At 33.0% G+C, this 24276-nt stretch overlaps 1 protein-coding gene across 13 annotated transcripts in view; it reads left to right on the forward strand.

Annotated features, from left to right (window-relative positions):
- The window catches only part of LOC140057257 (uncharacterized), a 150748-nt gene that overhangs the window by 40408 nt on the left and 86064 nt on the right, over positions 1-24276 (forward strand). For 12 of the 13 annotated variants that reach the window (XM_072102833.1, XM_072102828.1, XM_072102832.1 and 9 more), the window contains exons 4-8: positions 6906-6973; positions 8971-9076; positions 14849-14943; positions 21258-21369; positions 22282-22373. In XM_072102833.1, the coding sequence (XP_071958934.1) occupies positions 6906-6973; positions 8971-9076; positions 14849-14943; positions 21258-21369; positions 22282-22373 (473 nt within the window). Of the gene's footprint in view, positions 1-6093; positions 6366-6905; positions 6974-8970; positions 9077-14848; positions 14944-21257; positions 21370-22281; positions 22374-24276 lie in introns of those variants that run through there. The other variant, XM_072102839.1, reaches the window with a different exon arrangement.

Here is a 24276-nt window from a genome sequence, read left to right on the forward strand (position 1 = left end):
CCACAACCCCCACCATGCTGTGGCTCAAATACTCAATATCTGATGTGGCCTTTTTATCGGCGGACCCCCCCCTCAAAAATGTCTGGATCCGCCCCAGTAAGTATAATACTATTCCAATCGTAAACGTTTACAAATGAAATTTTATCGGAGCCCCTAAAACAGCTCCATAATGAACAAATCTTTTTATCATATTTAGTACAAAATCACGCTAAAATGCCTTGAAAACTAGCAGGTTGCTGTTACGTTAGTACACTGTACTGTAGCTGGCTAGGCCTACTCTTTAGTACTAGGCCTTGCCTTAAAAAGCCCAGGCCTAGCCAACGAGGTGGCAATATCTGTGTGGTGAGGCATTTATGTTTGGTGTATGACGCATCCTTAATTTAGAGGTTAAATTTGCATGTCAAAAGTGCGATTATACACCGAAATAAACGGTACATTATTATTTTAATTGTTTCATCCTCGCACACTCGATTAACACCTTTTCGGCCAAAAAAACTCATAAAAAAACTTTTTTTTTAAAGCGCCCTCAACGTAAAAAAAAACCTTTTTTCTTATCTCCGCCCCTAATTTTTGGCGAAATTAGGGGCGGCGGATGACAGCAAACAAACTATTTAGTTTTTTTGGGCCTAATTATGTTTCCTCAGTCAGTAACATTTTAAATTTTGAACTAAAATTTATTGGACTGATTTTTTGGTAAAATAATGAATACATTGTGCTTCTGTGTTTAATGCCGGTCAGTGGCACAAGTGGAGGAGATATGTCCCACTTGTCTCCCCCAGGATCTGTGCTGTTAATGCCGGTCATGGATTAAGGTGAGTTACAGTGAGTTACTTACTGAATTTGTGAACATACCCTGACTTTAAAAGTAGAATCTTCACTATAGGGCCAACCCTGGGCTCGCACTGGCCGATCGCCAAGTCGCCATGGGCGAAAACGTTTCCAGATTGGCGAAAAATAAAACGGCTACTTTAGCTATTTTGGCGATGACATATGATAAAATAGATAATTAAATAATCATTTTGGCGAAAGCATAAAGTCCAACTAAAAGGTCCATTTGTCGATCTCCAAGCATTTATTTTGTTCGTTATCACGTTGTTTAGGCCTACTTCAAGCTCCATTTTTCGTCAACTTGTTTCGTTGTACCAGGCGTCTCTTTGTTATTTAAAAAAGATGGAGATAGCAGCAGAGGTAGACTGCACAGAGAGAGACAGACGTTACACGACACATGGATGATGAAGTCTACCCAAACTATCACGTGTTGTGCGCTGCACAAACGACTACTTAGCTGACGGTCGGCTAATTACCGGGATTGTCTATTTTTCGATAGGGGTGTACTTTTCAGATTAAAAAGAAACATTATAGTATCTTCGATGAATTTAATCTTATCGAAATCAAACATGTATGCGTTATGCATTTTAGAGTCTTTCAATTTAATGTAGTTTCCTATTTTACCCGTAATAAACTTCCCTCGTGCGTCAGTGTAAACAAAACAACGTGCGGGAAATGGTAGAGTCTAACAGGGATTTAGCTAAACACACACGTGCACCTGAGCGGGGCCGGCCGCCGGCTTCTGTGTAATTGTTAATATTGTGTAAATAAATAATAATCGGGATAAATTTCTTGCCCTGCCAGAAACGCTTCGGCGCAGCCTTGAGGGATGGAAAGACGTGTACTCTGTGCTTTGGCCTATATTATCTTACGTTCAACAATGATACGAGTGTTCGTTTGCTAGGAATTTTCGTCAATATTTTTAGCATAGCCTACGATATACCGTTGTTGTACATCATTTTGTAGGCCTAGGCTTAGGCCGGCGGTTCTGCACTTTCGCACCTCTTGAGCATACCCAATTTGTGACCGTGAAGTCTAGGACACGATTTTCGCCTGGTACGCGATGGAAGCCGTCACACACAAACATGACCAGCCAAGCGTAAAAAACAAAAGTAACATAGCATTCAGGGGATTTCAAAAAAATTTAAAATGTTTCTTATTAAATTGATAACTGTATGAATGCTGTATGATTAAAAACAATTTGAACAATTGTTTTGATCATGTAAAAAAAATACAAAAAGAATATTATTTTTTTAATCATACAGTGATTTAGGCATGGTTCTTTATCTCAATGCCTTACAAAAATGTTCAGGGAACAGTGTATAGACCTGTTGACATAGATAAATTGACTAAAATGTTTTTAGCATTATATTTCAACAATTTTAAATTATGGCTAAAAACAGATTCATTTGGCTAAATAAAAAAATTTGATTTTAGCCATTTTGGCTATAGATAAACTGATTTGACTAAAAAAAATATTTAGACTTTCGCCAAATGGCTAAACAAAATGAAATGTTAGTGCTACCCCAGCAACCTTAAATAATTTTTCCAAATTGTACCCAAAATCATACTGACAGTGAAAGTTAACTAGATGAGAGAAGTCTATATTTTATAAATTTTAAGTAATAAAAGTGCTTAGAGTATATAAGATATACATGTAATTTGGCTGATGACTGATGCAAGTAATTATTGTGTAGGACATATAGACCTTGCCTTCCTATGTCACCTGTCGGACACCTTGAACAGCTTATTGACAGATTGAATATAAATCAGTTAGCAAAGCAAAATCTAGCTAGAAAAGCCAGCAACAATAAAACATTTTGTTGCAATTTCTTTTAGCATTCTGACCAGGGATTATATCTTGACTATATATGATCTTCTTTAATTATCTGCAGATGATGGTATTCCACAATAATGCTTTTTAATGATAATAATTTCTCATCAACAAACGCATTTTTTTGTGTCATTTAATAGTACAGTATATTTAAATTGCTGATTGATGTTAACATGATTTTTAAAGTTTGAAGTGTGTGTGTTGTGAACACAACTGAAAGCAGTTTGATATGCTCTAACATGATTACAAATTGATTTTTAGCATTTTCTATTTAAAGTGGAGCTACACTCAGACTTTCTCAGCTTATATTATGTTTAAGTATGTTTAATTGAAAGTGATTACATAAAAAAAAACAGGGAAAATACGGAAATATTTTCCAAAAACTCATTTCTAAAAAATCGGTCAGAAAATAGTATTTTTTAATACATTACACTTTTTCAGTAACTTAGGGGTTATTAGTTTACAATACGTCGCGAAACGCGTTACACTTAGCAACTGACGCGTTTTAGTCGCCGTTTAACGCATGGGTGAAATGTCTCCCCTTTGGTAAATTATGTGTCGAAAAATGGGGAATAAATTTTATACACACAATTAATATGATTTGTTTAGGCCTAAGTAATATTTCCGATAAAAAGTATAATTTACATGTATTGTAACCTCATGATCCCAACAACAGCATAATAATCTTATCACTATCAGATTGCTTATTAACTTTAAGCTAGGCCTAGCTAAGCCGTCTGCTCAGCCTAGCTAACCTTGAATTTTTTTCTAGGCCAAAATGCATTCATGGGTTTAAAAATTCTTGGTCGTTTCGCCCCATTTTCTCGCACACATTAAGAATTGTGAAACACAAAATCATATACAGAACAAGAGTAGTAAAGTGTAGTAAAGCGATGTGGAAGCTTAGGGCCTGACTGAAAAGCAACTATTCAGGCACCCTATCATGGCCCATATGGGTAGAACAGCAGAACAAACTTCACTGCTGGATGTCAGCCTAGCTAGAGGCCAAGCAGCATCGGTACATACCTACACTCTAGTAGGCCTAGGCCTAGCTTTATTGAATATATAGCCACATCTTCCTCAAATCTCGTTAAATTTGACATTTTAGTAATAGTCTCATAATCACATTATTACACTGTGAAACATGATAGGTTCACATTCAGAATGTTTTAATATACTTTTTGCCCGTCAAAAATAACATCGCGACAAAATAACAGATCGCCAGCTGCAGTTATGATTGTGAAAAATGTCACGTGATCATACTCCCTAGCAAAATAAAAAACCCAATTGGACCCGAACAGGGGAAAGTGTCTATTTACGCAAAATTGCGCAATGTATACGCGATAACAATACCAGAAATAGAAAGATCTGGAAAAATTACATAAAACTACATTTTAAATTTTTTTTTTAGTGAAGAAATTAATTTTTTAGGATTATTTAAATATACCCCCCTTTTGCATGTATAAGAATAGGAAATTACAAGGTATCCCCCCAAAACGCAAAAAGGCGTGATTTTCAAGAAACTCGTACTCATTGAAAAAAATTTCAAAACAATATGAAGCATGGGGGATGATATTTTTAAAGACCCCTTCCCTGCAATTTTGGACGTTTTTTGGAAAATAATACATATATATCACTTTAAAAACATTAAACCATGTCATTCCTTGTCTTAAATGTACGTTTTATGGTAAATTATGATAAAAAGTGAGAAACAATGCACTACCTAAGTAGCTCGCGGCGATCGACCTCTCGTGGACGGTCTCAGGCCTAGCCTAGCTAGGCTTAGTTTTGTAGGCCTAGCTGGTAAACATCGGTAACGTACGAACATCGTACGCTAGCTATATACCTAGCCTGACGTTGTATAGTTGCTGCATTAATTGTCTTTCTATTTTTGCCAGACTCCGTTGATACAAATTGGGGAACACCCGGTATTTTCGCTGAAAAGTTAGGAGTCTTCCATTTGTTTTGGCTTCACGATCGATCGAAAAGTGGGCGAATTACAGGTGAAAAACAAAAATATCAATCCGCGCGCAATGCATTTTGGGATTTATAGCGGGCCGCTATAATTATTAAAATCGATTTATTTTTCACATTTTTAACCGTTTAAAGACGAAAAAAGTTATCGCAATAGGACCATATAGTATTATTTTTACATTAAATATAGTTTGTGATCTTAAATTAGATCTAAAAAACGTAGGGAATGGGGCTTTAAATAATAGTTGAAATGTATGAAAAATAGTAATTTTCTGGGTGGAGCTCCACTTTAAGCATGCAATGCACATACTGCTGTTGATTAAAACATGTCGGTTTCAAAGTATAATGAAATTTCAATAAATCATGCTTAGTTACGTTGCACAACCATATCATCTTAACATGAAATTTGTTGCACGAGTTCACATAGATGTTAATATTCTGAATAAGTTAAAACATTTCCGTTAGCAAGTTTTAGAGATATCCTACATCACCCACAAACATTGAATAACCAATGATATGTTGAAGAGTGATCCTTGACGATGGGGATAATGAAAATGGGACAACTAGAATTCCACTTGATGTTAACAATCAATACAAAGATTGTGATTAGAAATGATCATGATTAACCTTAATACCCATAACCAATAATAAAAGGTAACCTAATAGACATACCGTATTGTTCCTAATAAATGCCCCGCCCCTAATAAATGCGCCCCCCCCCCCCTTCATTTTTTGTTCATTTTCTAATTAACACACCTTAGTGCCCAATCTATATAAACAGAGGATTTTCACATTTAGAATTAGTTTTCAGCCCGGAAAGTCACATTTTTCAGCGACTGTAACAATGTCTGCTAACAGCGTGACAAACATGTAGGCCTACACCGGGCGCGTAGGGTAACTCGCGCGACACAACATACATCGCTGGTCTTTAAAAACCAGGAAAACAACGGGGGTCAGACAATCGCATGTTTATTCACACAACACGGAATTGATACAAGGCGTCTGGTTCATGAAGACCTTTTGAGTTGTTAGAACTTTTCATCTACGGTAGTTGAGGGCGGATGTCACTTTTAACTGTCCCAAAGACACAGGCGACAACTATGAGGATAAACATGCTATTTCTATTGTGAAGGACAACGAAGAACGCTGCATCGAACATTGATTGACCGTCTGAAGCAAGTTGATTAGGGTAGGCCTAGGCCTAGTTACGCTCTATTTAGAATTTTTACATTTCACCCCTAACAAAAAAAAAAATGCAACGCCCCGGGGTCGTTTATTAGGAACAATACGGTATAATATTGATTGAAAATATTAATTAAAATTTAATAATCAATTAAGCATAACAAACAGATATTTACATTACATTTATTTTATATTTTGTTAGTATTGTATTTTTTCTGGCAAATGATACTAGGCCCCCCTCCCCCCTCCTTCTTATCAGTTTCATCTTCAAATTATTTCAGTATCAACCAATCAGATAACTTTCTTATCACATGGTCTGTCAAGGAATTCAAACTATCTCTGGCACTCGAGTGAGGCACTACTGAGCATGCTCCAGTCTAGCCTTAGCTGTTGTCATATCTATTTTTGTTTCTACTAGCTTAAGTTAGATATTGTCATGTAGGATCTTTTATATATTCACTTTTTTGTTGGATTTGTTATCTCATGTTTTAAGAGGATAATGATTTGGGATCTACTTCCCAAATGACAAAAGGGACAATATTAAAGGGTAAGTGGTTCATCCCCAAAGTTTTTCTTACATTGGATTTACCATTTATTCATTTCTTTTATAAATTGATACTTTTGTTTTGCTTCTGTGATGCACCTACTTTCGATCGGTCCTGGAGGCAAAAAAGATTGAAGAATCATAATTTTCTGTGAAAATATAAAAGTCTTCCACAATTTGTATTTACAAATTAATTCTACCAAAAAAGACAATGCAGCAACTAGACAATGCCAGGCTTATAGCAGTGTACGAAGTTGCCTACTTAGGTAGTCCATTGTCTTCTCATTTTGTCATTATAATTAACCATAAAATGTACATTTAAGACAAGAAATGTTTTTTATACATGCACTATTTTCACAAATGTTGAAAGTTACAAGGAAAATCTTTTTATAATATAAATACTGTACAGTATGTTAATTTACATATCAATAGAGTTTAACAAAATTTTGTTCACAGCCCATATGGGTTCATTTAAAAAATAACTTATACCATTTTCATCAATTTTATCTTGAATTATGTCTTGATATTTTACTCATTTTGCAGAAAAGTTATTGAACTGTACTGGCCGTGAACTGCGTAGGGCGCTTTTCTCCCTCAAGCAGATATTTCAGGTAAAAATCATGTCAAACCTTCAATGCCTATTATGAAACGTGTATAAATATCTGTTTAAATAAATAGCCATTTTATTATAGAATTATGTTTGATTTGAGGATTTTTTTTATATTGATGGATTATTTAGAGGTGGCTTATTATTTATACACAGTTTTAATTGTCTAAATACTGATAAAATTGCAAAAAAAACAAACATATTTTATGTAATCTAATTAGTTTTTCTTCTATAAAGATTGTATTTATTAAACCATGCATTACTTTAAGAATATCAGAACAATCAAAACATGTAAACAGATGCGTAGTCTTTCTTAAGAAAACAATATAAAGCTTTTATACCAAATTGAGTTACAGTTTGAGGTGCAAATTTATTTCAGTTCCACCGGCCTTCCCAGTTACCATTTATCTAGCTTTCCTTTTTAGATTTTTAAAGAAGGCTTACCTTTTCAATGTCGTCTTCAAAATTTCTTTATTACCTTGGATTTTCCATCTCAATAATTACATTTTTTTTTTAAATAAATGTTTTTTATGATTGGATAATTTACCTGCTCTTAATCTATAGCATGGGACAATGTAATGCTTTTTCTAGAAGAAAAGAATACTTTTAAAATTTGGTTTATTCTGACCGTATAAACTAATGTCTGTTATTAATATTATTATTTAAAACTTAAATTTCCATTTTGTTTAAGATGATACTGTCCTGATACTTTGGTATATTGTAAAGAACAATAGTATGAAATGATATCTTAGAAAGTGATCAGAAAAGTGATCAGAAAAGCTGTTTAGTAAATTAATTTTTTAAATTTTGGTTCTATCTCATTCATTTCGGTTTTTTAATTAAATTTCTAATACTAGCTAGCGACTATAGGCATAGACTACTAGAGAATCAGCTGCATGATATAAGGCCTGGCAACACAAAAGCGGCGCAGAGTCGCAACCCAAACTTTTGAGATATTTAGCCTTGAAGTTCAGAATGTGAAAAAACGACCTAACCTATACATTTCAAAATTTCAATAAAAAAGGATAGTATTAACACTTATCTTTAACATATCAAACTCTTGTTCATAAAAAAAATATCACAAGTATGTGTATTTTGCAATTATTTAAGTCGTTTCCATTGAAAATCATTAGGGAATTGTATTTTTGTTCACTCAAAAATCAACTTTCTTTACGGCGCTTTTGTAAACAAACCGCTAAACCGAATCACGTCATATTTGGTACCTATCTGTTCCAAAATATATCAGCTACCAACCTAAGGGATTTTTTAAAATCTAGCCAATGGAAATTGGTTTTTTTAAGGTTGCTGAAATTTCTAACAAGAATTTGTAAATTCTTGACTGTGATTGGCTACAGAGATAAAATACGCTCTCTGATTGGCTGACGCTTTGTTTACGATGAAACAGCATGGCTTCGATCGTATTTTCTCGAATAAACGTTTCAACATTTTGTGAATATTTAAAAAGTTAATCGTTATTTTTATCCATATATTTTAAAGAAATAACAAATATAATATGTACCACACAGTGATATATTTTCGACTAGTTTGCCGTTATTGAGAAGAAAATAGCGAGTTTTGACAGAGTCTTGTCGCGTTGATCGGCGGGCTAGGCCAAGCTAATAGCCGTCGCTACTTCATTGTTGATTTTCTCAAAATGAAGATTTCCTGAGCTAGAAAGTGACTCGTATGTTTTCATTAATAACTCTTCATGTAATAAACCAATTATAATAAACAACGGCTCATTTTAAAGCTTATTAAATATAGATTACGAATATAAATCTAAAAAATATTAATTTGTGATGCCATGCCTCATATGAGGAATCCCCTCGACTTTAAGGTGTGCATAATTGAAATGCTTTTGAATGTATATAATTGTCGTTATTTTTATTTTGCTCTAATTCTATGCAATGTTTCTTCTTTTATTATAATTATTAATGAGATCTAAATATTTTCAATACAGTTCAAACACAAGTTATTTCATTGATGCTTTTTGTTATTTAGGATGACAAGGACCTTGTACATGAATTTGTCAGTGCTGATGGTTTGGCATGTCTCATTAAGGTCGGGGCAGAGGCTGACCAAAACTATCAAAATTATATACTTAGAGGTGAGTATTATTATAGAGGTGAGAAAGTTTCCTCATTTATATGGAATAAATATGTATATTTTGGGAGCATTTTATAATAAACATGTCTGTTTTTCTGGTATTATCTAAGGTACCGTAGTCTAGTTGTGGAGTGGGTATCAGATCTAGGTGGTTTGTAGTAGATCATTTGATATTCTTTATAATTTGCTGATCACATATAAACTTGGTTTCAGCTGTTATCTAAGGGGCGATGTTAAAATGATATTACTCCATGCAACACAGTTAACTTTTAAGGTTTACCGCAGTTAACGGACTAATGCTCCTAACGGATAGTCTTGTGGATTTCAGTAATTGTGTTAGCAAATTGATTATTCATAAGTAAACAAATGAATATTCATCAGTAGTACAGCAGAAAACAAGAGACACGCTCCGTTAATTGGAGTTAATACAAACATTTAAACAATAAATATCCTGCATAACTTTATTACATTCTTCTATTATTTATTTATACCATTGTTTTAGACATTAAAAACAAGCTGTCATGCTCTCACCATGGAGTAATAATTATTACTCCATGCTCACACCCAGACCATGACCAGACAGTGGGCAGACCCTGTCAACATCTAAATATAGCGCGACGTTGTTGGTATACCTAACACAAAAGAAGCAGCGCTAATTTTAGCTGAAAATATAATTCCGAAAAAATAGTGTACAAATACTGTTTTGTTTTTTCCTTTCATTCAAAATCATTAAATAAAATAATTACATAGCGATTGATATACACAAAGTATCTTACGGAAAATGGCCAACACAAGTTTTATTTTCTTGACTGGGCTTTTTTCATTTTCAAACTCCGGTAACAAAAAACACCATATATATATATATATATGTGACCCGATCTGGCAAAACCCTATTTTTGTCGTAAATTTTCATTTATATATTTAGATTATATGAATCATAAGCTTTGCAATGATGTTTATTTCGATATTTAGCAGCGTGGACATGATGGTCAGTTTTACTGTCTGATGGTCAGTCACTCAAATTAACTATTTTGCATTATTGAAAAGCAGCATTATAACACCAAGCTTATTTTAACTGGTTTCGGAAGTGTTTACGATATTAACAGCGAAAACCAAGCAGGCCTAGCCTCCTTAGGCCTATTCAGATTATTTTCGCTATTATCGCCTGTAAGACATACTGTTGGGTGTTCATCAGGCCGTGTCATGTCAGCAGTGCATCGACACGGGGTCTAGCTTTAGTAGCAAACTAGCCTGGACAAGTTAAGCGCCTTGCAGAGTTACAGCTAATTTCTAGCTAACATTACATTGTATTGTATTGACGATTACATTTGTAATTTAGTTATACATTTATATCGTGGAAGATTCGCTGTGATGTTTGGGCTTGAATCTAATAATGATTGAAAAAAATTATAATACTGTATGAAAGGACTGGACAAAATTAAATAAATAATTAAGAGCCATTGTCTGTAAGAATCAAAGAAATATCAAAAAGAGTGGCAGACTAAAAAAAATGGATTTCTTTCAAATTTTGCACATGGCTATATATGTGTTGAGAGAAATTAAATATGAAGTATTTTTTATTTCACACGTATATTTCCATGGCAACGGCCAAATTTGTGTTTTTGACAAATTTTGTCTTTTTTTAAGGTTTTTTAAAATGGATATTGGTACTACTTTGAGGAACGATATTTTTGTTTTGTTCATTTAATTATAAAAAATAATTAGTGTATGCTTAATAATAATGCATTGTGTACCTGTTTCAAATTTTTTTATTTTTTTTTATTTCATACTTTGGGAGATACCATTTATTTAAAAAGGGGTGTTTTTCACTTTTTTTAAATTGTTCAATGCAACTAAACTTTACTTCACCATAACGCCCAAAGTGGTGTATTTTTTTAGCTGATTTATTACAAATAGGTAGTTCTAATGTTTAATTAGATTTCTAAAATAAAATACTGGGGTAAATTTAAAATCTACAAGCAGTGTTGCGAGAAACATAGGCATTTTTATAAAAAAAAAAACATGGTATATTAGTAAAAACATTTTATTTTCTTTGATTATTTGATTTGAAACTCATTGGTCAGAAAAATTCTTAATGTTTTATATAGTTCTAGTTGTGTTGTGAGAAAAAAAATAAATTTTTAATTATAGATTCTGTAATTCCCAGTTTTAATGTCATTTTATAGGTTATATCCTCTGGAAATTTGAATAAATTATCAGATCGTTGTGAATTTTAATCTTTGCAACAGATTACTCCTCTATTATTTTGAAGCTCCTCTTTCATTTGTTTACTTCTTTTATTTGCTAACCTAAGCAGATCCCACATGCCCATCCACCACCACTTTCGACTTCCACCCCCCACCCCGACTATAACCACAAAAAGATAAACTGCAACACTTTGGTCGATCATCCACTATAGAGTGTCAAATGCATGCATTCAAGCACCACCCACACTGCCGCTACTATCGCCCCAATGAATAGACGGATTCAAACTCCTCCGTCCCACCCTTCCCCCTTTCTCCAAGCCCCCACCCACCCCAAGTTAAAAATTGCAATGCAAAAGATAGGACATAAAGTTAAGTTTTTAGGCCCTCGCCTTCAACCCTTTAACTATTTAAAAGTCCTGGATCCACCACTTTCCCCTCCCCAAAATAGAACCAATCAAAAGTCAATGATATACTTAGGTATGTTAATGCTACATAACAAATATTGAAGCCCTGATTTGAAATTTCATTTCATTTAAGGTCAGCATGTAAAATATCACACTTTATTATTAAATATTGGTTTTAAATTCTATATTTTTTTTACTGTGATGGTTGGATTCAGTATTAATTATTAATAATTATCTGATAATTATTTAATTTCCCTTAGTTATGCATAGCAACAGTTACTATGGTAACTAAAATTGAGATATTCTTTAGATTTTGCATATTTATCTTATACAAATTTAAATTTGTAGATAATTAGCAGGCATGCCTTATTTGCATTTTCAAATGACCGTTTCACAAGGTCATATTCGTAAGCACTTTCTTCTGTGATTATTTTTATTCATGAAAACCCCATATTTTATTTACAGCGGCCACCTCCCTTAACGGACGCACTTTGAAAAGCCTGTTTGTTCTTCCTATCTAATTAGTGCATTTGGTGCTTACCGTAAGCAGCTGCGGGCACCTTTTTATACAAAAAAAAAAAGATTTTTTGTAAGCGGCCAATCGAAAAATGTGATACTTATTGCATGGACCTATGAATTAGAGGTGCATGTATATTGTATTTCTTTATATATTAGCTTTATTTTGAAGAGGTTTTAAAAACATTACTGTGAAGAGATGAGAAAACTACACAGATTTTGAGCAACCATTTTTCATATGATAAAAGTTTTTAAAATTTGTCTGAAAATGCTAAAAAATACTAAACCACCTGATTATAAATAATAATAGGCCTACAATTATAAGCGGCCACTTTTCCAACTGTATTTAAAAAACAATTATCCTTAGTTATGCATAGAAACAGGTTCTAAGATAACATAAATAATACATTTTGACATAACTTGACCCAACAAATGACCCTTTCACAAGGTCAGACATTTTCTGGGATTCAGTAGATAAGTAAATTTGGGAAAAGGTAGTAATATGTAATCAATTGTTTGTAGTCATGAAACCCCATATTAAAAATATTGTACTTAGTTACGTATAGAAACAGTTGCTACAATACACTATAGGTAAAATGTTGATGTCATTTGACCTCAATATGTAAACATTTTTTTTTTCATGAAAACTCCATATTTAATTTTGTTTTTTAAATATCATTAGTTACGTAAACAGGTTTAAGATAACACCAAAGGTCATTTTTTTACCTTTTTTCAGATTCGTCAAGACTTTCTTTCTGAGATTATTAGGATTCAGTATTTAAAGTAAATTTGGCAAAAAGTAGAAATGTAAAACTATGTAGAAAAAATGTTTTGAATTGATGAAAAACCCCTTATTTTTTGGAAATGTTCGCATAGAAACAGTTACTATGGTAAAATGTTGACCTCAAAATGAATGAATTTAAAAGGTCAAGTTTGTCATTAATGGAATGCAGTAGAAGTAAAATATGAATATTGTTAAGAATTGTTATGAACTATCTTTTAAATTTTGATCAAACATTAATAGTTGTAGTAAAGTGGGGACCTGTCCTGTTTTGCATTCTGACCCCTTTTGACCTCAAATGACCTATTTACAAGGTCAGATTTTTTGGGAGGTCTTTCTGTATCTCTTTACACAAAATAGATTTTAAAATTTATGAAAACCATTGACGCAATTATTTCCAAGTTTAACATTATTTTCCATCAACTAAATATTTCAATGCAAAATACTGTTTTTCTGGCAATTAATTGAAATAAACCTGGCAACACATTCTCCTATTTTATCTAAACTATTTGTATGACTCTAGTAGCATTATGACAAGCCACATATACATTTTATTATTGGATTAGCCATATTTAAATTGTGTTTCATGTGTTTTGTTTGTTGATATTTTGTTATATTTTTTGTATTTTTTGTATTTTCCTGGCAACACAAAACCTATGTACGAAATTTACCCCAGTGTTTTTTTCGTGATTATTGTTGAAAAACCTATTGACTATCAAATTAAAAAACCTCATTGATTTAAAAACACCACTTTGGAAGTTATAGGTACGTTTATGAGGTATACTTTTATAAAAAAAATATTTTTTAAAAACACCCCTTTTTAAAATAATGGTATCAACCAAACTCCACTTTGTAATTTATTTTTTTTCTACATTAAATGGAACTCAATACATGTTGTTAACACTGCTATAAACAAAAACTGTATACTGTAAGTATTTTTGGTTAAAATAAGTATACAAGTTTGTACTTTTTCACTATAGAAAATCTGTGAAAAATGGCAAAAACATCAAAATTTGGATAATTGACCGTTGTCATGGCAACGGAGGCTAAAAATTAAAATGAATGTTGTAGATATGCTTTTTATTGAAATGTCTATTCATGGTAAAAATTTGAGAGAAATCCATTTTTTTACATCTGCCACCAAATCTTTGATTTTTACAGACAATGGCTCTTAAGAGCTGATTGGATATATAAAATGTATAAATAAAACTATTTATTGACAATAATAAGCTAGACCCAGTAGGCATACAACCAATACAAATATAATAAGGCCTAGCCCAAAATACAATTGAATGACATTGAATTATTTTTGACTTGTCTATTTTATTATAGAATAAACAATTGCAGAACATTTTACTTTGAATATTAAAATCATTTTTAATGTTTTATTCCAATTTACGATATGCTGTGTGTAAAATTAAAGTAACCTCACAAAAATGTTTAAACAACTTTTATTTCCGCGCGTAAAGCTCAATGTACAGTGGTAATGTTTAGGGGAAAACCACTTAGATTGCTCCACATAGAATATTTATCTATCCTGAGCAGAAACTGCCAGTCCGCTCCACATTGTGTGTTAAGGAATAAATTACTTTATATTATATTTTTTATAATATTTCTATTACCGTTACTGCTTATCTGTTTAAATTGGAAGGACCATATTGATTATATGTATCTGAAAATAACTATAGGACAGAAGAGTTTGAAGAAAAGTATAACAGTTAATAAAATATTTTCTGCTCAAATATCACTTGCATTTCACAATAAAGATGCTGATTTAAAACCCATGTAATTTTTAAATCAATTGTTCAATTTCAGTTTTTGTGTATGACAGAGCAACTTTTTAATTAAAAACATTTAATTTCCAGCACTTGGTCAGGTAATGCTCTATGTAGATGGCATGAATGGAGTTATAGAACACAATGAAACTATCCAGTGGCTTTATTCACTTATCATATCAAAGGTAAGTTTTTACTTTACTAGACACTTTTATATGAACTTTGAGGTCCAAAGAATTTGACTTCAGAAATTGGTTTAGGGTGGTCAAACAAAATGACTTGGCTATTGGCCAGTGCGAGCCCAAACTGGAAATACCATTACTATATGTTTGAAAAAGAACAACTTACCTAAAAAAAAAAATTGTCATAGACATAAATTGTTGCCTATTTTCGATTGATTTAAAAAAAATGGATTTTTATCTTCTTCGACACAGTTCGTCACATTCAATACAGCGCATATTTTGTAAAATTTTTAATAATTAAGGCTAACAAAGGCTATACATTGGCCAATGACAAGAGAGTATTTGAGGAGCAGACGAAATTTTGCGCATTGATAGAACTTTCCATTTTTTTACAACACTTTTTACGCATCAGGACTATACATGAAAAATAATTTTAATTGTTAATTATTAGAACAATATCAGTATTAATTTAACAGTGATTAGTTTAACAACAAACAAAATCTTCAAAATATATTTAGGAACCATGGCGGTACGGTAACTTTTATTTTTTCTAGGCCCCCAACAAAGTATGATCGCGACGAACCACGCACTTCATAGCGTGACAAGAAAGCGCTAGGCCCCCTAAACATTTCATCGCGTGGTGAATTTCCGCATCTGCCATTGTCGCTATGGCGTCACGTAGTTCAAGTCGGACTTGCGCGAAGAAAATAATGTAATTTGTATACGGTTGTAAATAAAGATGATTTTCATTATTATAACTTATACCAATGTATAGTTAATTAAGCTAATATAAAAATAGATATTTCATTCTTCAATATCTGGCCAATATAACAACTCAATGACTGTTACGTTTTTCATAAACATCGTTTAAAAAAATCGATCAAAATCCGTCTCGATTTAGTCGAGGTTGGCCTGAATTAGTTGGCGATTTAGTTGAAGTTCGGTTTATGAATTAAAATGACGTCATTTTTTTAGTTTTAGCTCGAACTACGACTAAAGTCCGGTTTAAGAATACGGGCGTAAGCCCATAAATAGCATGCATGTTATGATGCATTGTGCGATAGTCTAACTTTGTCACCGTAAAGATCTGTATTTCTATTAAATTATGTATCTTAGATTGATTTTTTTCAACTTAAACTGTAGTTGAAGAATGGGTGTGTAGAAAGCAATGACCCGGGCGACCTCGAATTGGACAACCCATAACACAAAACTGACGACCCATAACACAAAACTGACGACCCCTATAGCCTAGCCTAGCCTAGGCCTAAAGTGTGGTATAACATCCCGAAGCCGAACATAGCTAAAGATCTTTAAACCATACCTTATATAATACTCGCAAGCAAGCAATTGATTGAAAAAATACAGAAATATCGTCATTTGATACTGAATGTGTGGACACGAACAAACGAACAGATATGGAACGCCAAGAGTGCATCATTAAAACTGCATTCGACTCGATTACTCGATTAATTACATCTCGTCCTCTTATAACGAACACTATAGGCCTACCAAGCAGCGTGTTGCGAACATGTGCATAGGGAGGGCCATAAGAAAGCTTTGCATTTCACACATGCATTGTATATGGTCAAACCTTACCCGCCGCTGAAAAAGGGGCCGTTTTGATCTGGTTTGCCATGTTTATGATATTTCGTGTGCTAATCAATTCAAATGCAGTTTTAATGATGCACTCTTGGCGTTCCTCACTTATGCCTAGGCTAGGCTATAGGGGTCGCCCGGGTCGTTGGGGTCGTCCAATTCGAGGTCATCGCTTTCTACAAGATTATTAAAAACAAATATTTAGTGATTTTTTGGAAATTTTAGTTTGTTTTTATTGTAAATTATTAAGTTTTAAAATGACTACTTCAATAAGCCTATTCCAAACCATTGGTGACCTTGGAGTCATTCAGGCAGGTTGAACGCATTTATGGTTGCGCTAGCAACCACGCATCGGCACCTACCGTCGTAACGTCAGCACCTGGATACTCTTTTATGTTGAATTATATTTACTACATACGCTGTTGGTGTTTCTATATTAGCTGGAGGTTTTACTACATTAGCGGTGGATTGTTTTACATTAACAGTTGTTTCGACATTAGCTGGTGTTTTCTAAATTAACGTGTATGTGTGTCTGTGTTGTTGGTGTGGGTATTTTCTGTATATGGATGTCTGTTTGTGTTCTTGTGTCCTGTAAGTTTGTTCTGTACCTGTGTGTTTATGTTCTGTCTTCATTTATTAGTTTATATGCATTTAATATCACGCATATAACCTGATCCTGATTTTGTCAGGATCTTTATTTATTTATTTAATCTTTTCTTATCACTATTTTGTCCGTAAATTATCTAAACACTTTGACTGCCAAACACGAAGATCTTTGTGTTTGGAAACACAACGCTTGACTGCCAAACACGAAGATCTTCGTGTTTCGCATTTTTTTGCGAAATCCGGTAAATAGGTTAATTATTGGCATACTATAAATATAGACACTATATTCGGTCTGGACCGTCAATATTTTACTATTTGAAAGTAACTAATCTGGTTACGAATGACTGTCAAAATGGTACCTGTCGAAATAACAAACACCGCGCATCACAGTAGCGCGTAGAGCGATGGCTTGGCGCATTGTGTATCGGTCGCATGCTAGCTATGCTGCCGAAGCATTACAAAGGTTTTTGTGGATTGGCATGTTTGTTTGTTATCTGAATAAAAAATAATGGAGTCATTTTCAATATGAAGTCTTTAATTTTATTATTGTATGTATACTGTTTTGGTGTTTCACTGAAAGTGACCGAGTTTCACGCAACAAACTTGATCAGAAATGGTATGGATATTATCATCAGTTTACTAGCTAGGCTAGTAGTACTAGGCTAGCCTAGGCCTAGTCGTAAAATGGTTCCGGACCAACTTTACGCCTGGTTAACTAGGCCTGGTGTCTTTACTATGTGGATTTTGGCGAAACTTTGATGTAAGATTTATGATTTACAAAATGTAATACATTTTTTGATAGTGATAAATTGTTTTTATAGGCCTATCGGTGCCGTGTAAGTAACTGTTTCGTTGTTTGTTGATCTCACCGGGCGATATTTTCATATTGTGATGTCTTGCACAAAATCGCGAATATCTCGACTTTCTTGCGCGAAACTACGAAAAACTAAAAAAGTGGGTTACTTTCATTTTGCTATTACGATTTACATATTGCGATTTGAAAATCGTTCTTGGTACCATTGTAAAGCTAAAATCGTTATGATTATTTTAGTCTTGGGCTAAAAACGCTTGCGGTCAAAGTGTTAAGGTCAATTTCATCTAGCTACGTCAATTATATATTCCTTATGGCCAGGAATTGATGTGGTTATCTTGTCACGGTGCATAATAAAAAATTATGCGGTTTGTGGTGAATTTAACAAAATCACGTTTGTAATCCAATAGCTTCAAAAACATGTATCATAATTAAACCAAATTTGGTACTCATAAATTTCAGGTCATATTTCATCATATGCCAATACAAAAAATTAAGGATATCGCTGCATGTGCTCGCCGTACAGCTGTCGCCGTAAATTGCTGTGATGTCACAGGTTCTCGCAACATTTACGTAATGAGTTTTCTGGCAAAGTCTGGCAAATCGCTAAAATTTCTACTAAACACAACTTGTAAATAAATCGTAAGAAATATAAAAGTTGATTTTTGTTATTACTGTACTGTAGGTGATCAATTAAAATAAAATGATCACCTATTGTTATTGTATGAAATCTTTATTTGGTTATCTGCAACTTAGTTGCGCAGCGTAAATTACGCATGATTTTATGAAATTTTATGGTTGCTCAGAGCACAAAATTATTTTTCAATTAAACTTTACGAAGGTGTATTTCATAATATGGGGCAACGTTTGACATGATAAAAATGGCGTGCTAAGCCAAAAATTACGCGTGTATGCATATTTAAAAAAATTATATTTTTAAAATTTGGAAATGTGCAAAATTAATTTCTAATCAATTTCTCATTTTTCAATTTCAATTTTAACAAAAGGTTTTTTTCTTGATACGGCCTTTGTTATTCAAATATTTTAGAGAAAAAGCACACATACCATACAGAATGTCCATTTATTTAATTTAAAAAATTGTGAATATTCTGTGAGGCTTTGTGATATGTTGTCATCATAAGCCAATTTAAAGCTGAGCTTTCCAGCAATCAGCAGAGCTCACGGTTGAATAATTTTAGATTCTGGCTATCTGGTTGGTGGACGCGAATCACCCACAGCGGAATGTTTTTTTTTTTTGACTGAAGTCACATGGTCTCTCTGTACTGATCGTTACTACAATTTAGAGCAATGAATTTGTCTTAATAACAACATTATCTATTTATAAACATTTAATAACAGATATTTTATTGATATTTCCAAAGTTGATAAAACGTAATTATATGTTATTGTCGACTGAGGGCGCAAATTGTTTACATCGTTCCAGGCTAATTTTGGCTGATTTTCGTAATTCTTTTTTATTGTAATATTGATACAATAACAACTGTTACGACCACTTTTGGCCTAGGCCGAAATACCTAAATAGAAACAACGAGGCTTGGAACAAACAATAGTCGACAAGGAGCACGAGCTCCATTTATTTCCTTTCACGAAGCACAAAATACATAACAACACAATTATAGATACGTATGATACCGAGTGGTTGGTTTGCCTGGCCATCCGTACACATCACAACCTCCCCATTCTTATCGTCCTGCCTCGCTTCCAGTCTCAAGCACAGTTCTAAACGCAAGCGTCCTTGGCTGGCCCTGTCTCCTGAGTGACTCTCCTCTTTGTCACACACCCAGCACAGCTTTCCAAAATACCGCGCACCACCACGCTCCATTCTGATTCGTCCACTTGACCACCGGCGACTTGATTCATTTGCATGTGACATGTGACACCTGACTCTCGTCACACGTAACACAACTTTTAATTTTGCATCGTTATCCCTAATACACACACATTATTGCACATAACTTAAAACGTGGTTACAATTTGGAAGTTAAATAATGATAAAAATGCATTAACGCTAATTAGGGCATGTTTCTATTGAAAATAAAACAGAACAGTTTTCTTGGAAACCGGTTTAGGCAGTTGTTTATAAATAAAGATCGCATTGCAGCTCAATTTTAACTCCAATAAAACCAGTTCCTTCTATTTACGTTCATTATATACCAGAATGCAGTTCGTTAGGCGGAAGCGCGATTGGATCAAGGTCATTGCATCCAGTTCGTCATTGAAGGGGCGTGTAATCCTGTCATTACCTGACATGCTATTGTGATCCTGTGCAGCCAATATTGTCAAGTTGAACTCTTCTTTCACACTCTTTACAATACTCTTATAAACATATGAGTTTCTTCTGATTCTCGGCTACCCTCCCCCTCATCTTTTCTTCTCTCCACATATTTATTAAGAACCTTGTAATTGCATCAGTCCACATTTTTTTCATCTAGAGAAAAAATAACTAGCCCAGGTCCTCGCGCAGCAGTAGTGCAGCAGAGTTCAGGTTTTTGGGTCAAATTGAGACCGCGATTGTGTTGCAGCTAAAACGGTTCTTTGCAATCAAGACCGTAATTAATTAGGGTTTTTAATACCATTTTTAAGATTGGTTCTTTTTTTGTGGTTTTTTTCTGCTTGCAAGAAAAAACCGTTCTTGAAAAGAATGGTATTCAAAACCGTATTTTCTGCACAATAGAAACAGGCCCTGAAAGAGTTAAAAATTGAAAACAAGTTGTTTAAATTTTTCAATTACATAGTGTTGATTACAATACAGTATTTTATGTAAAATATGGTCCTATTGCGATCATTTTTAAAAATAAAACTCCTATTCACATGGTTGTAATGCAATTAAGCCTAATCACACACAGTAGTATAAAAATTAAATGTTTATGTAGATAAATTTTACTATAGTACTAGGCAGAGGTATGCACTCCCAGATCTCTCACATTATACAGTAAATCAATATAAATACATTCATGAAAATGAATTTGTTTCAAAGATGGTTGGCAATAGTTGGCTAAGAGCTTCCATAAATTTACAACATGAAGTAGAAGTGGCATTAGAAATTAAAAGAGGAAACAAACTAAATTGTTCCATTTGCCACTGAAATATCTTGGTTTTCTTTTTAAAGCATTCAAAATGAGTCTCAATTTATGTATTTCGAAAATTCCAGTTTGGAAACATTCATGTTCATATTGAAAGAGTTTTAATAATTCCTTGTCCTTCAAGATACATTTGTCAAATTCTAACCAAAGCATTGCTTCATTGCACCATTGGTATTGTTACGATACTTTTCTTCTTACAGTTTCGTCTAGTTGTGAAAACGTCATTGAAATTACTGCTTGTGTTTATTGAATACACAGAATCAAATGTGCAACTACTTCTACAAGCAATCAAAATAGTCGATAAGCAACAGGGTAAGTTTGTGGGGTCTACTATTAATTTTTATTATTACTTTGCAGTAAATCCTTGAAGGACATGTTTGGGATCCAAACTAGTGTCCTCTACAATCCTCTACAATAGGGATATCCCTTGTATAGGCTGTAGTTAAATGTAAACATATTTATATTATGTTTTATTTACATTTGAACAGAAATGATTAAAACAACACAGACAACAACTACAATTTGGTCATTTCATCAAATTTGCTGTCGAATTTACAATTTTGCACAAAAAAAAATCGGAAAAACAATAATAGACCTTTATTGTCAGTACCAGTTATATGCCTATATTTCATTGGTTCACATGACTATTATGTACATTTACCTTCAGACATAATGTTAAGTTAATTGTGAAATTCAAAAGTTTAATCCAAAATGTATGTGAAAACAAAACCAATTTTTCAGTCAATGGTGTTAATTACAAAGAAATAATCAGAAAATCATTTGTACACAAAGAAGTGATTGTTACTCAGACTAAAAGTATTTTAGAAACATGAGTGTAAATATATCAAAAGAAACCCTGCATTGAGGATAAACGGCAGTCAGTTTCAATTGGTCAGAGTTGTAATACCTGGTTAACTGTAGGAGGTGTTACCTGGCAACGAATCAACCCCCTATTGACAAGAAAACAAGTTTGAGTTAATATGAGGTGGAATTTATGAGCAGCAGGTATCTGTAAAAAGAGATATATATCAACTTTTCACAATCAACCATTAGCTAATATTCAACTTACAAAATTATATCATGCTGTTAAACTGACATTTAGTTGTCACGGTGATAATATAAAATATGATATATTTTTGCGCTATATTTTCACGTAAATTTTGCTGTAGAATTGTTACAAACTTAGAAAATTGATTAGATAAATGTAACCTTTTTAATTGGTAGGACAATTAGCATGGTGTAACTTGGCAACACTCATCAAAGATGACTCACAAGATTCAGAGGTTCTTATTTATGCCATGACACTTGTCAATAAGGTAATAATTTGTACTTATTTTTTTCCTATATATAATTAGTCTTTTATACCCATGTGAACATATACAACAGTTTAACATGTGCGATTAGATCATTAAAGACAATCCCATGACTTTTTTTTGTTGGGTCTTGCACAATAGTACATATGTTCAATGTTTATGAAAATGATTAATCAAATAAAATGTGTTGCATGTCATCCAATAGATCATCTATGTGATTTAAAAATCTTAGCAATCTATAGCAATTCCCTGTGATTGTGATTACAAATAATGAATGGTTTATTAGTGGAATGGTATAATTATGGCATGAGGTGAATGATGAAGGTTATATTTCCACAAGTTGACAGCCGAATGGAAATATAACCTTTCACCATTCACCAAATGACTTTTTTGTACCATTCCACGAATATAAAACATTCATTATTTGTTTTATATAACATATAAATAGATTCCTGTCATTTGAATCAGGGGGCTTTATTAGAGGTGAATTTTAACATCCCAAATTACCTAAAACAAGCTGTTTTAAAGTATGTTTGTAATATTTATTGCTATCCATAATATACACAATAAAATACATTATATAAATTTGAAATTAATAAAATCATACAGAAACTAAATAATTATACTGTTAAGGTATAGCAGAGTGAAATATCTTTGATTTCTTGGGGTAAATCTGATCAAACAGCGTGGCTTGTCAAAAACAATAGGTAATTTACCTAAAAAAATATCTCAGTGTATACCATTATCTCTGCAACGGGCCATACCATTTTCAGAACATTGATTTTTACATCATCGTATAACACAAGGTGTAAATGTCGGAAAATTCATTTCATAGTTGGTGTATTGTAATTTATCATAGAATATACCTTTTTAATGAAACGGAAGACATCTTTGATCAATAACAAACAATGGTATGCAGGAAAATGTAACCAACAAAAGTACAGAGTGCAACAAGCATATTTTCAGAGGAAAAGTTAATTAAAATGTGTAATTCCTTAATAATGGACATTTTTACTGTAAAATGTTCTTAAAGATTAGCCTACATTACTGTATGATTTAAAAAATATGAAAAATGTTTTTGATCTCCTAAAAGCCAATCCAAAATCAGTCCAGCGTTTAGATGGAACAGATTGATCGTTTTGAAACTAGAGGTAAACCCTTTGAATTGGCCAAGCTCAGCGCCCTGTCGTTAGATTGCCTTGCTGTGATATCCGTAACAAAAAAATGAAATATGCCTATACTCTTTAAATAATGTACGTTATAAGCAAAATAAAAAATTAAAAAAAATATCGTAGATGTTCATAGATTTAATCCATTCCCTTAATGGCTAATTTTATTACTAACTGGAAAAAATACACATTTTAATGAAACGTAAACTTTAAGTTTATTTTGATTTGAGTATCATGAAAGTATTATGTTTATCTTTCACAGATAATGTAACCCAATCTGTAGACTTGATATTTAGAAGTAGTATTATAGTACCTATGTGCCAATAAAATATATAAACTTGGGTTATAGGTCTAAGTTAAAAATGTTGATTGTTACATGCCTGTTTATCCTGAGTCACAGTGCAAATTTCAAATCATTATAAAACAAGAAATATTTCTTCCAAAAATACACCGCTCAACTTGTAACAGTTTTAATTAGGTGATCATTTTTAGAATAAAATGATCACCTATTGTTATTGTACAAAATCTTTATTGGTTATCCGCAACGAAGTTGCAGGATAACCTCTTGTGATTGTACGAAATCAACCTGTATGATTTTTGTGTAACGCTTTTCTCTAAAACTCGCAAACATAACATTTCGGTAACTATCTTAACATATTGACATTTACGTAACGTCGTCAAGCGAAGCTTTTCATGACGTTTACAATTGCGCAACGTGACTTACGCGCGATTTAACG

This window comes from Antedon mediterranea, chromosome 8 (genome assembly GCF_964355755.1).
Source record: "Antedon mediterranea chromosome 8, ecAntMedi1.1, whole genome shotgun sequence".
Classification (NCBI taxonomy): Eukaryota; Metazoa; Echinodermata; class Crinoidea; order Comatulida; family Antedonidae; genus Antedon; species Antedon mediterranea.